We start from the raw sequence: 16364 nt of genomic DNA, 5'->3' as shown, positions 1-16364 counted from the left end.
TCCTCCAAGAAGGAGCCCAACTCCTTCCCCAGAACACTCTGAGGGTGAAGGATATGTTGAAGATGACCAATACACTTTCCCCATCAATGAACCTGATGCACAGCCGGATTCATATGATGACATTGGTGACCAAGGCACCCAAGATGTGGGGCAAGACCCACAGCCTTTCACTGCATGTGCATCCCCAACAGAAGATTCTGCAGGTTTTCATGCACTCATTGAACGGGCAGCTGCTAATCATGATGTGGACATGCATGCTGACCCAGTAGAAGAAGACTTTCTATTTGACACTTTTTCAGTCTCTGAACGGACAGTAAAGACACTGCCTATGCTCAAAGGGGTCCTCAAACATGCTGCGGACATCTTTAAGGAACCTACCAGGGCGAGAGTGGTCAATCCACGTATCGAAAAGAAGTACAGACCAGCACCTGCAGACCCTGCATACATTCGGGGACAGTTGCCGCTTGACTCCCTGGTGGTCGCAAATGCCCGCAAAAGGGCCAACTCCCAAACAACGGGTGAAGCTCCTCCCCCGGATAAGGAGTCCAAAGTGCTAGAGGCAGGAGGCAAAAGAGTAGCCGCACAGGCTGCCAATTTTTGGCGTATTGCGAATACACAAGCACTCTTGGCACGTTATGATAGGGCGCATTACGACACCCTAGAGCGGGTTATAGAACACCTGCCTTCGCAGTTTCAAGAGGGCACCAAACTGCTTATAGAAGAGGGAAAACTGATTTCCAACGCAGCCATAAAGTGTGCACTTGATGCCGCAGACACAGCAGCTAGGGCCATTAACACTAGCGTCATGCTCAGACGACAGGCGTGGCTCCGCATATCGGGGTTTAAACCTGACATTCAGACAACCATTCTTAATCAGCCAGTCAATCCTGATACACTGTTTGGTCCAGATGTGGACACCACACTAGAAAAAATTAAGAAAGACACCGAAACTGCTAAGTCTATGGGGGCCCTACAATCACAACAGTTTCGTGGCAACAATTTTCGTCGCTCAGGTGCACGTGGAGTCACCAGAGGACAGATGGGTCAACAGTCACAATTCTCCAGAGGCGGAGCACAATCCTCGTACCCCAAGCAAAACAGAGGGGGTTACCGAGGAAACAGTACCAGAGGACGTGGAAAAGGAAATAACAACTCCTGCTCCTCTGCCCCAAACAAACAGTGACTCTCTGTCACTGCCCCCCGACCACCTAACACCTGTCGGGGGGAGACTACAGCGGTTCCTGCCCGTCTGGAGAAACATCACCACGGACAGGTGGGTGCGACAACTTGTCCAGTACGGTTATTGTCTAGAGTTAAAATCCACTCCACCCAACATTCCACCAAGGCAACGGCCTATGTCCGCAGAGCATTTGCACTTATTGCAGCAGGAAGTAGTGGTGATGCTGCAAAAAGGCGCAATCGAGCTCGTGCCGGTGGAGGAGGAGGGCACTTCCTTATTCCAAAGAAGGACGGATCTCTCAGACCCATTCTAGATCTGCGTCCCCTCAACCTGTATATACTATCAGAACATTTCCACATGCTTACACTGCAACAGATTCTTCCCTTGCTAAAACAAGGGGACTTCTTAGCAACCTTAGACCTCAAGGAGGCTTATTTCCACATTCCACTACACCCGTCCCACAGAAAATACCTCAGATTCACTATCCAAGGCAAACATTATCAGTTCAAGGTCCTACCCTTCGGAGTGACCACAGCCCCAAGAGTGTTTACCAAGTGTCTGGCGACAGTGGCGGCGCACCTCAGGAGGCAGAACATCCATGTCTACCCCTACCTAGACGACTGGCTCGTTCAAGCCAAGTCGGAACAACAGTGCGCCGCGGACATGTCGACTACCATTCACCTCCTTCACGATCTGGGCTTCTCGTTGAACTACCCAAAGTCGCATCTTCAGCCGGCGCATGTCCGGCAGTTTCTAGGTGCGATAATCAATACCCTGACGGCCATGGCCCAGCCAAACCAAGTCAGGATAGACAGCATGCAGTCGCTAATCCAAAAGTTCAGACCACAACACTCGCTTCCAGCAAGAGTGTTCATGCAGCTGATTGGCATGATGGCCTCCTGCATCTTCATAGTCCCTCACGCACGTCTACATATGCGTCCGCTCCAGGAGTGCTTAGCAAATCAGTGGACACAGGCTCAGGGACAATTGACAGACCTAGTGTTGGTTACCAGTCGGGCATACGACTCTCTGCATTGGTGGACTCCACACAACCTTTGCAAGGGCCGACTGTTCCAGGAGCCAGTGCCACAGATTATCCTGACAACGGACGCATCTCTCCAGGGATGGGGAGCTCATCTGCTCACTTACACGGTGCAGGGACTATGGACGACGCAGCAACAGAAGATGCACATCAACTATCTGGAACTGATGGCAATCTTTATGGCACTCAAGTCCTTCATTGTACATCTGTGCAACAAGGTAGTGTTAGTCCGGACGGACAACATGACCGCGATGTACTACATTCAAAAGCAGGGGGGCACCCACTCGCCACAGCTGTCTCATCTGGCTCAGGGCATGTGGAAGTGGGCCATTCAGAGGAACATTTTCCTCATGGCAGAACACCTCCCGGGCAAGGACAATCAGATGGCGGATCTGCTCAGCAGATACAGCCATCAAATGCACGAGTGGGAGTTACACCCATCTGTACTCCGCCCGTACTTCCAGCAGTGGGGTCATCCGGAGATAGACCTGTTTGCCACGAACGAAAACGCAAAATGCCAACACTTTGCCGCCAGGTTCCCACACCCACAGTCGCAAGGGAATGCGATATGGATGAACTGGTCAGGCAAATTTGCGTACGCTTTTCCGCCAGCCCCTCTGATACCGCTGGTGGCAAAAAAGCTACGGCAGCACGCGATGACTCTCATCCTGGTTGCTCCAACGTGGGCGCGCCAAGCATGGTACACCACGTTCCTCGAACTCTCGGTGGTGCCGCATCAAAGGCTGCGCCTCACGCCCAGACTTTTGACGCAGAACCATGGAGACATTCAGCATCCAGATCCGCAGCAGCTCAACCTGGCGATCTGGCTCCTGAAGTCCTAGAGTTTGGCTACCTTCACCTACCTCCAGAATGCATGGACATCATCAAGGAGGCAAGGAAGCCAACTACCAGAGCATGCTATGCTGCAAAATGGAAGCGTTTTGTCATTTACTGTACAGCCAATAACATCAACCCGCTAGATGCATCTATCCCTAACATTATTTGCTATCTGTTACATCTTTACAAGTGCAATCTAGCGTACACTTCCTTCCGGATACATCTATCCGCCATCGCAGCTTATCTTCAGAATAGGCAGCATCTCTCTGTCTTCAGGGTGCCTGCCATTAAGGCTTTCCTTGAAGGTCTGAAACGAGTCATTCCCCCAAGAACACCGCCAGCTCCGGTGTGGAACCTCAATGTGGTGCTCACCAGACTGATGGGACCACCCTTTGAGCCACTGCACTCATGTGAACTCCAGTTCCTAACGTGGAAAGTAGCTTTCCTCATTGCTATTACGTCACTGAGGCGCGTTAGTGAGCTACAAGCGCTCACAATCCAAGAGCCATTCATTCAGATTCATCCAAATAGGGTAGTGCTACGTACTAACCCCAAATTCCTTCCGAAGGTGGTGTCACAGTTTCATCTCAACCAAACTATTGACTTACCAGCGTTCTTCCAAAACCCGCAAACGGTAGCGGAAAGAATGCTCCATACGTTAGACGTACGGAGGGCGTTGATGTACTACATAGACAGAACACAACACTTTAGGAAAACAAAACAACTTTTTGTTGCCTTCTCACCACAGCACAAAGGCAACCCTATTTCCAAAGCAGGAATAGCCAGGTGGATTGTTAAGTGCATCCAAATCTGTTATCAAAAGGCCAAGCGCACTTTAACGATACCCCCAAGGGCGCACTCCACACGCAAATTGGGGGCATCCATGGCTTTCCTGGGGAACATTCCTTTAGAAGACATTTGCAGAGCAGCCACGTGGGTTACCCCACATACCTTTACAAAACACTACTGTGTAGATGTGCATTCCAAGCAGCAAGCTGCTGTAGGACAGACTGTTCTCAAGACACTTTTTCAGGTTTCTGCAGCTGGCACAGGCAACCGCCGCTAATGGAGGGACTGCTATGTATTCTATGCTAAGATATGAATTTAGCAGCCCACATGCCTCGAACTGAATATGCTACTTACCAGTATGCATCTGTTCTTGGCATGTAGGGCTGCTAACATTCATATCGCCCACCCTCCTCCCCGGTGCCTGTTGCAGCTGCAGATATACTATTGTATTCAATCATTAGCATGGACATCCTTTACACTTTTCACTCCATCTTCTGCCACAATGGCGAAAAACAATCTGGGGATGGAGCCGATGCCCATGCGCACTGTAGTCCAGGGGAGGAGCCACCTATCTCCGGATACTTCGAAGACTCTTCCAGGACAACAATCTGCGATCATCCGGACCCAACACTAGGCGGCGATCTAATGCTAAGATATGAATGTTAGCAGCCCTACATGCCAAGAACAGATGCATACTGGTAAGTAGCATATTCATTCCAGAGCATCAGAAAAACAAAGGAGTATACTCGCTATATTTCCTAATACCAAAAAAGGATGGATCTCTAAGACCCATCCTAGACCTCAGACCTCTAAATATTTACATACAGTCGGACCATTTCCATATGGTCTCACTCCAACAGGTCCTTCTACTACTGGTACTAAACAACTTCCTTGTCACTCTAGATCTCAAGGATGCCTACTTTCATAGTCCCATTCACGCAGCGCACAGAAAATATCTCGGATTTGTGCTAGACGGGCAGCACTACCAGTTAAAAGTGCTCCCATTCGGAGTCACAACAGCGCCATGGGTGTTTACCAAATGCCTAGCAGTAGTAACAGCACACTTAAGAAGACAACATATTCATGTCTTCCCGTATCTGGACGACTGGCTCATAAAAGCCACCTCATACAGCCAGTGTGTACAACACACGCACGCTACCATTCAACTGCTTCACGACCTAGGATTCACAGTAAATCGCACCAAGTCGCATCTACAACCCTCACACATACAACATTATCTCGGTGCTACAATAAACCCCCAACTAACACTAGCTTATGCCTCTCCAGCCAGGATAACAAGTGTACAAACTCATAACAAAATTCAAACCGCAACACTCGCTGCCAGCTCGAGTGTTCATGCAGCTTATAGGAATGATGGCATCTTGTATATTTATAGTACCTCATGCAAGATTGCGAATGCGTCAACTGCAAGAGTGCCTAGCACGACAATGGAACCAGGCTCAAGGCAAACTGACATACCTAGTGTTGGTAGACGGTCGGACACATCGTCTACCTCGCCAATCCCTTGAGGAAGGCATAGTGCCGGAAGCATGGAAGCAGGCAGTGGTTACCCCTTGCTTAAAAAGCCTTCGCTGGATCCTACTATTCCGGCGCACTTCTGGCCAATATCCCTCCTGCCCTACCCGATAAAAATCGTGGAAAAGGTGGTCAGTAGGTCCCTGTCAGGATATCTGGAAGACAATAGCCTATTGGACAGGGACCAATTTGGCTTCCACCCAGGCCACGGAACAGAAACTGCATTGGCAACCATGCTGGACACCCTTCGAATGCGAGCCGACAATGGCAACTACTCAGTCTTGGTGCTGTTGGACATGTCGGCCGCATTCGATACGGTTAGCCATGCAGTTCTGTTAAGTAGACTGGAAAAACTGGGCGTGAAGGGCAAGGGCCTGAGGTGGATACAATCCTACCTGACAGGCAGACAACAGGTGGTGACCTTAGCACCCTTTTCATCTCCCAAGTTTCTGGTCTGTCATGGAGTACCTCAGGGCTCCTCGATCAGCCCTATTCTTTTTAATCTTTATCTGCAGCCTCTGATCCCCATGATCAAATCCTATGGCGTAGATTTGATAAATTACGCCGACGACACCCAACTGGTGTTCTCCCTAGAAGGAAGACAGGCGGTGACCATGGAGACCTTTCAGAACTGCATGAGCAGGGTCTCCAGGTGGCTGAAAATAAACTCCCTCCAATTTAACGAAGGGAAGACAGAGGTGGTTTACTGTTCGCCAGCCAAACTGAGTCAGCAACCTTCTTATGAGATCAGGCTTGCACCGGGAGCTGATCCTTGCATCCCAGTGAAGACCGTGCGCAATTTAGGGGTATTGTTTGATGCGGATCTCCAAATGACCTCTCAGACCAGTGTCTGTTTTGGATTGTTGAAAGCGCTCAGACAGATTTTGCCCCTTCTGCATGATGAGTCTAGACCGCTAGTGGTCAGGAGTGTGATCCTGGCCAGACTGGACTATTGTAACTCTCTATATCTAGGGGCCCCCTTATACATCTTACAGGGGCTCCAGAGGGTCCAGTCTATAGCGGCCAAGCTGGCACTTAAAAGACCTCGTAGTTCTTCCACTACGTTGGCGCTCAGAGACCTACATTGGCTGCCAATCGGGAGTAGAGTCGCTTTTAAGTCCCTATGTATTGTGTATAGAGCCCTGCACAACATGGGACCTATTCCTTTACAGGAAAGGCTCACCTGGTATAAGCCTACCAGGTCCCTGCGCTCCTCTAGCCTGGGTTTGGCAACAACTACTAGGATCAGGAGATCGAGGATGGGAGGCAGAGCTTTCTGCACTTCTGCATCTAGGCTGTGGAACGAGCTTCCCCAGAACATCAGGCAAATTGACACCTTGTTGGGGTTCAGAAAGAGCCTGAAAACATGGCTGTTCGCCAAAGTTTAATTTTCTTGATTCCATCTAATAGTTCCGGTGGTTGTTTTGTATGACATGACAGCTAGTGTATTGTTGTTCCATCTGACTACTTCCTGTTTGGGCGCCAGGATACCCTTAGGGTGACAGTTGCGCGTTATAAATAATTAATACAATACAATAATACAATCGTTCTCTGCAATGGTGGAACACCAAAAACCTTTCCAAAGGGCGACCGTTTCTAGAGCCAGTTCCTCAAATGGTCATGACAGCGGACGCATCGCTCTCCGGCTGGGGAGCTCACCTACTGCATCACACTATGCAAGGCAGGTGGACACCGCAACAAAAGCTACTCCACATCAACCACTTAGAGTTGCTAGCTGTGTTTCTAGCCCTAAAAGCTTTTCAAACTCAAGTGTCGGGCAAAGCTGTCTGGGTCTGCACAGACAATATGGCAGCTATGTACTACGTAAACAAGCAAGGAGGGACACACTCTCTGCAACTCTCTGTTAGCACAGCAGCTATGGACATTGGCTATACCACTAAAGATCTTGCTATTAGCCCAACACGTCCCAGGAGTACAAAACACTATGGCAGATCTGCTAAGTCGACAAACACAGCAAATCCACAAGTGGGAACTTCATCCACAAGTTCTTCATCTGTTCTTTCAAATGTGGGGACAGCCTCAAATAGACCTCTTTGTTACCCACGAAAATGCAAAATGCCCAAACTTTGCCGCCAGATACCCACACCCATTGTCCAAAGGCAATGCGATATGGATGAACTGGTCAAAACTATTTGCGTACGCTTTTCCTCCTCTCCCACTACTTCCATTAGTGGTACGCAAGCTACAGCAACATTCCCTAACGCTCATCCTAATCGCTCCAACTTGGGCCAGACAACCGTGGTACCCCCCGCTGTTACAAATGTCTGTAGTACCACACCAAAAAGTAAACCTATCTCCACGCCTATGAACGCAGAACCATGGAGAGATCAGACACCCGGACCCAGCTCAGCTCAACCTAGCGATCTGGCTCCTGAGGTCTTAGTTTGGTTACCTCAACCTTCCCCCCCAGAATGTATGAACGTTATCAAGGAAGCTAGACGCCCCACTACTAGAGCATGTTATGCTGCTAAGTGAAAGAGGTTTGTCATATACTGCCAAAACAACCAAATTAATCCTTTAGACGTGTCTATTCAACATATCATCGGATATTTATTACACCTTCAAAAGTGTAATTTAGCCTACACGTCTATTAGGTTACACCTTGCAGCCATTGCGGCATGCTTGCAAAATAGGCAACATCTATCTCTCTTTAGAGTACCAGCTATTCAAGCTTTCATGGAAGGACTCCCGGAACACCACCTGCACCGGTGTATAATTTAAATGTGGTTCTCACAAGGTTAATGGGACCTCCCTTTGAACCATTACATAAATGTGAATTGCAATTTTTAATCTGGAAAGTAGCTTTCCTAGTAGCCAATACTTCCCCCAGGAGGGTTAGTGAACTACAAGCATTTACCATTCAAGAACCCTTTCTACAAATGCATCATAACAAAGTGGTTCTTCGTACTAATCCAAAATTCCTTCCAAAAGTCATTTCACCATTTCATCTAAATCCATCTGTTGAGCTGCCCATATTTTTCTCGCAGCCTCAAACAGTCGCAGAAAGAGCTCTACACACTTTAGATGTCAAGAGAGCATTACTGTACTACATTGAAAGGACACAAGCTTTTCGTAAGACAAAACAACTTTTTGTGTCTTTCTCACCGCCACATAAAGGCAATCCGATATCAACATCGGGGATCGCTAGGTGGATTGTGAAATGTATACAAATGTTATCAAAAAGCCAAGCGTACATTAACAATCCCACCAAAAGCCCATTCTACCAGGAAGATAGGGGCTTCAATGTCATTCTTAGGGAACATTCCCCTAGATGATCTATGCAAAGCAGCTACATGGTCTACACCGCACACATTCACAAAGCACTACTGTGTAGATGTGCAAACTAAACAAGCCACTGTGGGCCAGGCTGTACTAAAAACTCTGTTTCAAACAACTGCAACAGATACTGGTGGTCGCCGCTAGGTGTGGGAACTGCTATGTAATCTATGCATAGTGTGCAATCTGCAGCTCATATGCCTCGAACGGAAAATGCTACTTACCAGTATGCATCTGTTCTTGGCATGTAGAGCTGCAGAGTTGCACACGCCCACCCGCCTCCCCGGCTTCCTTTATCTGTTCCAGTATTATCTTACTTAGATACATATCACATGGACATCACTATCTCTTATACAGCTCCATACCTTCCCTAATGGTGAAAAACAATCTGGGATGGAGCCGATGCCCATGTGCAGTATCATCCATAGGAGGAGTCACCTATCCTGTGACTTCCAAAGACTTTTCTACAACAAAACAAACTGCAAACATCAGGGCTCAACACTAGGTGGCAATCTATGCATAGTGTGCAACTCTACAGCTCTAGATGCCAAGAACAGATGCATACTGGTAAGTAGTATTTTCCTTCCTTCCATAGGGTAACATTGACTGGTTTCACTTAGAAGAATTTCCAAGTGTGGAGTTTTGAAACTTTAAAATATTCACCTAAAATCAGCTTAACGATTTCCGATTTACTCACCTGCTGCATCTTTTAGCCCAGCACTGACTCTGAAAAGTAATTTTAACCGTACTTACCAGTAACTTGTATTTCCTTCCATAGGAACCCATTATCTGTTTTTCACCAGAAAAGTTTGTGTCGATTTTCACAAACTACAAATATTCCTTAAAAATCGCCTGTAAGACTTGAACGCATTCTTTCAACTGTCTACAGGCGATGTACCAGTGCTGGATCCAGGATCCACCACTGAGTAAGAAAAAGTAACAATAACACTACTTACCTGCTAAGTGAATTTCCTCCCACAGGATAACATGAGTGATTATATGTGAAAGTTTTTAAGTGTCAACTTTTTTAAAATACAATAATATTTCTTAAAAATCACTACTGTAACCAAAACGCTTTTACTCAACTGTTTACAGGAGATGTCCCAGGACTGAATCTAGGATCCAGTCCTGTGGTTAGAAAAGTAATCCATAAAGTAATTAATTGCATTTGTCTAGAAATTCCCATTGAGCTCAATGTTGCATTGTGTTTGAAATTGTGTTGCCCCTTGCACCAACTGTAGCTACTGTATTTAAAGTCTATTGCCTATTTGTTAAGTATTTAAACTAAAGTACTTCATTCTGAGTGTATTTTGATACCTTATTGGTTCTAAAAATAACTATATATTTTGATACTAAACAATTGGCCTAGAGTTCAGTTCTTGTGTGTGAGACCATTTGCTGACTGAGTGTGTACTACAAATGCTTTACACTGTCCTCTGATACTGCCTTACTGCTCGACCAAGCTACCACTTTAGAGAGTAAGGTTATATCTCACTTTAGCCTCTGCCAGACCTCTGGGGACTGTGGACTCTGTGCACACTGTACCATACTTTGGTCCAGTATATACAGAGCCACTTTCTTACAACTGCGCTCATTCAAAAATGTAAAATGATAATTGTAAAACTATTATTGGATTCTCCTCGTGCTGGAAGTGTATAAAGTCTTTGATTGTAAAAAATGTTCAACTTGCTTTCACACAAAGGATTTTGATTTATACTGTCTTCTAATGTAGCTCAGTTTCTCTCTTTGTGACGTGTTTGCCTGTAAACATTTGTTTTATCTTATCTTAGAATTTGTTATTAATCCCAATGGGAAATCTGAAGTTTGCATTCTGCATGAATATATGCAACGTGTGCTGAAAATTCGACCTGCTTACGATTTCTTTGAATGTGGTAAGTCTGATAACCTTTAACTTTCTTTGCTTAATCCTGCCTAGCAGGGTTTGCTCTCTGAAACTTATTTTTATTGCAACGCTGCACAATTCACACTGGACATAGTCCTGCTAAGCATTTTTCAGTAGCCCCGTAACGGCTGTACAACAATTTACCTCCCAGCAATCTGAGTGTCCGCACTCTTCGCTTTGTGACGTATATTCTCAATGTGGTAATCTGATATCATTCACGCCTAGGAGAAATGCATGCAGCAACATTTTGTTACGATCCATCAAAAGTTGATAAAACAAACAAAAAAAGAACTGGTGTATCTTGGCAGCGGCTAGTGATTGAACCTCAATCCACACATAGCTTGTGCATATCATTTGGAGCAGGCATTGTGGATCATTGGCACTAATCTGATAGATAACAGAGGGACAATCTGTACCGCTCTCCTATGTGAGTCAGTGCTGCACTATTGGGCCAGGAGTGTTGTTGGTTACGGTGTTCGGTGTAAGAGAAGTGTGGTGTGACTCTTGTGTTGCGCCCTCCTCCAGTCTTTGCTTTTTGAGGGCAGTAATTTGATACTGGACTAGAAGGACTAGTCACTAAGCAATTAAATGGAACTTGATATTTTTGTGCAACACATAAATATTGTTTAAGGCTTAGTTTGCTATTCTTTTACTATGAACCCTTTACCAATTTGCTGTTTATGTAGACGCTTTAATGCTTAAGCAGAAATCCTTGGAACCTTGTTAGCCTGGAATACTTATACGTCAGAGTTGCTTTCCTCTCTGCTCTGAATTCGGTGTCATGTCTTTGCTGCTGTAATCCTACTTGCCTAATGTCAGAACTTGGAGTTCTGACATTTCACACATCTGCTGAGAGATGCGAGACATTGGGGGACATGGGCATTCCATCATGCTACTTGATGTCCGGTCTACAGGAAACCCAGCAACTTGGCACCATAAGGCCTTAATAATGGCAGCGGGAGGTGCATTATGCTAAGAAACTTCCCATATGAAAGCCAGGTGTTCATGTTAGTATTTAGGAGTCTTTCATTGCTCTCTGATAGTCGAAAGACTGAGTCGATTATTCAAGGGTCCCAGACAGTCCCTTGGACCAGCTGTTTTAAAAAAATTTTTTTAATAAAGATTCTCAAACATATTGATATAAATGTAGGACTTGAAAGTGAGGGTAGGCATATGTTGAAGCAGTTAATGCCACATTGGTGACTATACGTTTTGCAAACCCTTCTTTTGGAACTCCATACGTGGACAAATGCAGTCACTATGTGGACTTTTTCCCCCTCCTGGAAAAGTGTAATATGTTTATGGCAGCGTTTTCTTGGTTGGATGAAAGTTTTTTTTTTTTTTTATATATATAATTTCCCTAAAGTGTTTTATTACTTAAGCGGGGCAGGAAATACTGGAACCTTAGTTGGGTTGATTTTACCATTTGGAGGCATAGATTGCTTTTTCCTACTTGGCTCCTGTCTGCATATGTATTTAAAAGTACCAAAAGTATCCCATTGTGAGTAACGAGTTATTTGACTGAGTTAAATACTTTTGTGTTCGGTAAGAAGCACCAATTCAGGTTCCCAGTAGGTGTTGTGATATCCTGATGGTTACCTCCAAGCTCGATCTGTCCACATAATTTTGAAGCATGACTGTCTTATTTTGACTAACCTTTTCAAAATCTCTTTTGTTTATAAGAAACGCCAAGTGAGCCCTTTGGAGTGTCAGTGATTATCGATGGTGTGACATACGGAACTGGAACTGCAAGCAGCAAAAAACTTGCCAAGAATAAAGCTGGTAACACATTTATGTTAACAATTTACATTGCAAACAAAGTGTAGATGTTCATTTAAGGTGCGTTCTGATTCTCTGTACTGGGTGTAGCATTTCTGGGATTGCATTGTAGTGGCAAGCATTTGAGACTTTTAATTTGGCTCCAGTCTGATTCACAAACCTGTATATCCTATTGGTAATGTCATAAATACTTTTAGACCAGTACCAGTGTCCTACAATGAACTTCAGGTTTAGTATTTTTTTTCTCTGCATATTTGCACCTTCACTTTGTTTTCAAATATATTTTGCTGTCCAGGAAAGGAAAGTATCTGGTGTATGTACACAAGTTGTGACTATGAAGTGCAAACCTACATTACTAAAATAAACCTTGCAGTAGTAAAGTAGTTTACAAAAGATTACAACAGTACATTGGAAACATCACCTATCCCATCTTGAGCTGTCTTCACTTCGCAGCTTGTGCTTGTAAACAGTGGTCCTTTCAGAGATCGAGGTGTCCCTTCTGATGGATGCGTCTCTCTGAGGTTAATCGCCTTAAGAATGATCCTATCCCCTCTCCAACTGTTTGGGAAAACCTTTTTTTTCCCAGCAGTAGCTACCCAGTGCTACCAATTGACACTGTGCGGTGCCAACTGAGAGTCTGCGAAGTTGACATGACACCAGTTAATAACAGGGGCACAATAGCATGTTTGCCTCAGTATTTTTATTTCTGCACTTCATGGGCACCGTCCCAGAAGACTGTTTCACTGACCAAATTCCTCCGCTTTCAACAGCAAGTAGGGCAAATGGTTTTGCCAAAGGTCTTAAGTTCAACCCCTGTCATCTTTGATGCAAGATGTCATTGTCGAACCTGCTTGACATTTGTCTGCGGGCTCTAATCACAACTCAGCAACTGGTAACTCTTCTATCCCATTGCACCATATGGAGGTCTGTGAGTGGGCGGTTATGTTTGGCTAGTATCTGCATGTTTGCGCCAAAGATGTCTCCTTCCCCACCCCGTTCAGCTAAGTCACTACTTATGGAGTTGTGGGTGTACAGAACACTACTTGGAAACTAGCAATTTACATACTAGTTCTCACTGATGCTGGCCTTTACATAGAATTGCAAGATGCCTTAAGTCCAGACACGTCGCTAGAGAAAACAAACTGTATCCCTTAGAATATTCTATATTTGAGGTGCCGCCTATTACTTCAAGGTATGTAAAGCTGAGAAGCCTTGGAGCTGAAGTGGTTTTCAGGGTTTCAGGGTGACCTATGTCTGAAAATGTGATGGAGTTTTGCAGTCTGCCCTCCCCACTCTCCAAGCTCCGCCACCCTCTTCCCCCCCCCCCCCCCCCATCCCCTCCCCCTCCCCCTTTATTTGCTGAATGTTTTTTTTAATTTAATTTCCATTGAAGCTTTGCTGGAGTCTCTTGGCTGCCTGGGAGAAAAACGTTTTAGTCCCAGAAGTCCACCCTCAGGTGCCTTATACTTGTTCTGGCTTATCTCAAGTTTTTGTCCTCTCACGCCTCTCCATGGTTCATGGTGGTTTAGGATTTGTACATTCAAAAATACTCCAAGTGAGTTTCTTATGGCCCTTCCTGATTGTGATTTCAGTGACGGGATGCCATATGCTACAAGGGTTTTGCCTCTGGCAGTCTTAGCACCGCGAGTGGCACATACCTTGTTGTTGTGCCCACACTGTAGGCACTTGCGAGTCTGGCTGTCATAAGGCTTCCAGGGCACTTCAAGACCTACTATGACTTAGTTTGTGTTGACCTGAATGAATTAAAAAAATCCCGAAGGGCAGTCTGAATTCTGTGTACACTGTAGGCTGATCCGGGGGGGAACTGCAGTCATGCTTTGTTGCCACCCCTGGATGCATACACTGACTTTTTGGGAGATATGTAAGCTGCCCTCATGGGTATGTTATTTGATGGTGAGCAGCTATTCTGAGAAATGGCTGACTTCTTGCTGGGCTACTGTTGTCCCAAACATCAGGCCTTTCCACCCCCACACAAATACCTCTTTGCACCACCATCTTCTGATTGGATTCTTTCATGCTTTTCCACCAGTTGGGAGACTCACAGTGGATCACTGGGTAACCCAGCTTACTTTAAAGCGTTGCGCCATACCCTTTGTGACCCGCCCTGCCAGTCAGCCGTTCTGAAGAAAGGGCTAATCAATGTTTTGCCTCTGGAAGAATGGGGCACAGGAATTTACGCCCTTTACTTCCTGGTCCCCAAGAATTGCTGAATCCCTGTGATCCTTCCTAGATCTCTACTTTCTCCATTATTCATTCATCAGGACAAGGTCAAGAAGCTCTCTCTGGGTCTAGTCTTTCTGGCTTGTGGGACCCGATTGCCATCCCGGGTATCTAGGATATGTATTTAAAAAATGTTAACCTTATGTTCACCATGTTGGTCACAGCACTATTAGTATCGGTCTCTCATAATTGCGCATCATAGCTTCACTTAAGTGCTGTCAGTATTGGTAGCTTCACTGAGACTGTGAAGTCCATGTATTTCTGTGCTTCAATAGCTGGCTGGTGATGGAGTTGTCCCTGATGCTGGTCATTGAACAGCTTTGGTGCACAGTGACTCCTCCACAACTTGGGTTTTACCATCAGCATGCAGAAGTCCCACCTTTCTTTAACCTTGTTTACTTTCATAGTATTAGTATTGGACACTTTCCGCTTGAAAAATGTTCCTCCTCACTGGATCATCAATATTCAGGATATAATTCCAAGTGTTTGGACTCAAGTCAAGACTTTTGGATTTGCTGGTCTTTCATCTGACTGCCATTTTGGACTTCTGTATCCTGCATGGCTTTTGGACCTTTTAGTGGCGACTGTAGCAGCAATGGCTTCGGCATCAGGTGAGCCTCTTTGCGATCTTTCTTTCTGCCCAAGTGGAACTCTAGTGGATGGACACAACCCCACCCAACCTCTTGTTGCGTGGCCTTCTCACCCTTCGTTAGCGACAGTCTGTGTTCACTGCCGCGTCCATCTTGTGTTGAAGTTATTACTTCCTTCTGTCTCAGGGATAGACATTCGGTTTCAGTAGGCCATCTCTACCTTCGTCCATTACATCAGCAGACATGGCACCACACTTTAGTTACCCTAAAGTGTCATTTGCGCTTTCCAAATTCTGATATATTCTTATTTACAGATATGTAAATTTTGTTGTGTGCTACTTCGTACAGCTTTACTCCAGCACACCAGCTTTGCCCAGCCTGTTTGTCACATAAAAGGTCTCACTTTGACGTCTGAGAAAAAGAGTAAATAGTAAACTAACTCTGAAGACCAAGCCTGACACTTGACCTTTGTTGGAGCCGAAAAGTAATAAGTAAATGTGTATTCTTAAACTACAAAGTCATGGTACATAATATGCGGAATGTATATGTATGGACTTTGAAAGCTTTAGGAATATCCCCAAGATATCTTTAGCAAAGTAGAGTGCGCGTGGTAGGCTTCGACCTAATTAAATAGGGGGAGGGGGGGCATAAGTGAGAGCGTTCGTTACTGAGAGGCAAAGAGCCTGAGATTAAGGAATAAGAGGGCAGAGGAACAAGACAGTAGAAAGGGGAAAAAGGAGTGTGTGCATGCGCGCTCGAGAGGATAAGATGTTGAGAAACAGATAACAAGGAGAGGGATTGAACAGGAGAGAAGGAATATATGTCTAGGAGAATACCAACTGCAAGGGGACTGAAGCAGGGGTGCGTGGTGGCCCCCATGCTTTTTAACCTGTTTATGGCAAACCTTACATCAGAGTTAAACAGTACCTCACATGCACCCAGGCTAAGGGGGTTGTCACTTTCTAACCTACTGTATGCTGACGTCGTGTTAATTAGCAGAACTCCAGTCGGTCTTCAGCACTTGCTAAATACACCTGTCAATTACACAGCATCTAACGGCTTAACCATCAACCTAGACAAGTCAAAGATTATGCGCTTCAATCCGAAAAAGAACACCACTGAGTTTCACTGGAATCTGGCAGGTGCGCCCTTGGAAGTCGTGATGGTCTA

At 45.6% G+C, this 16364-nt stretch overlaps 1 protein-coding gene across 1 annotated transcript in view; it reads left to right on the top strand.

Moving 5' to 3' along the window:
* Positions 1-16364, top strand: part of DGCR8 (DGCR8 microprocessor complex subunit) — a 256117-nt gene that overhangs the window by 117917 nt on the left and 121836 nt on the right. Inside the window, exons 8-9 of the mRNA XM_078667925.1 lie at positions 10472-10573; positions 12268-12366. Coding sequence (XP_078524051.1) covers positions 10472-10573; positions 12268-12366 — 201 coding nt within the window. The remainder of the gene's footprint in view (positions 1-10471; positions 10574-12267; positions 12367-16364) is intronic.

Source organism: Lissotriton helveticus, chromosome 11 (genome assembly GCF_964261635.1).
Source record: "Lissotriton helveticus chromosome 11, aLisHel1.1, whole genome shotgun sequence".
NCBI lineage: Eukaryota > Metazoa > Chordata > Amphibia > Caudata > Salamandridae > Lissotriton > Lissotriton helveticus.
Note: the sequence above shows the minus strand (reverse complement) of the source record. Positions and strands in the feature narration are given on the sequence as shown.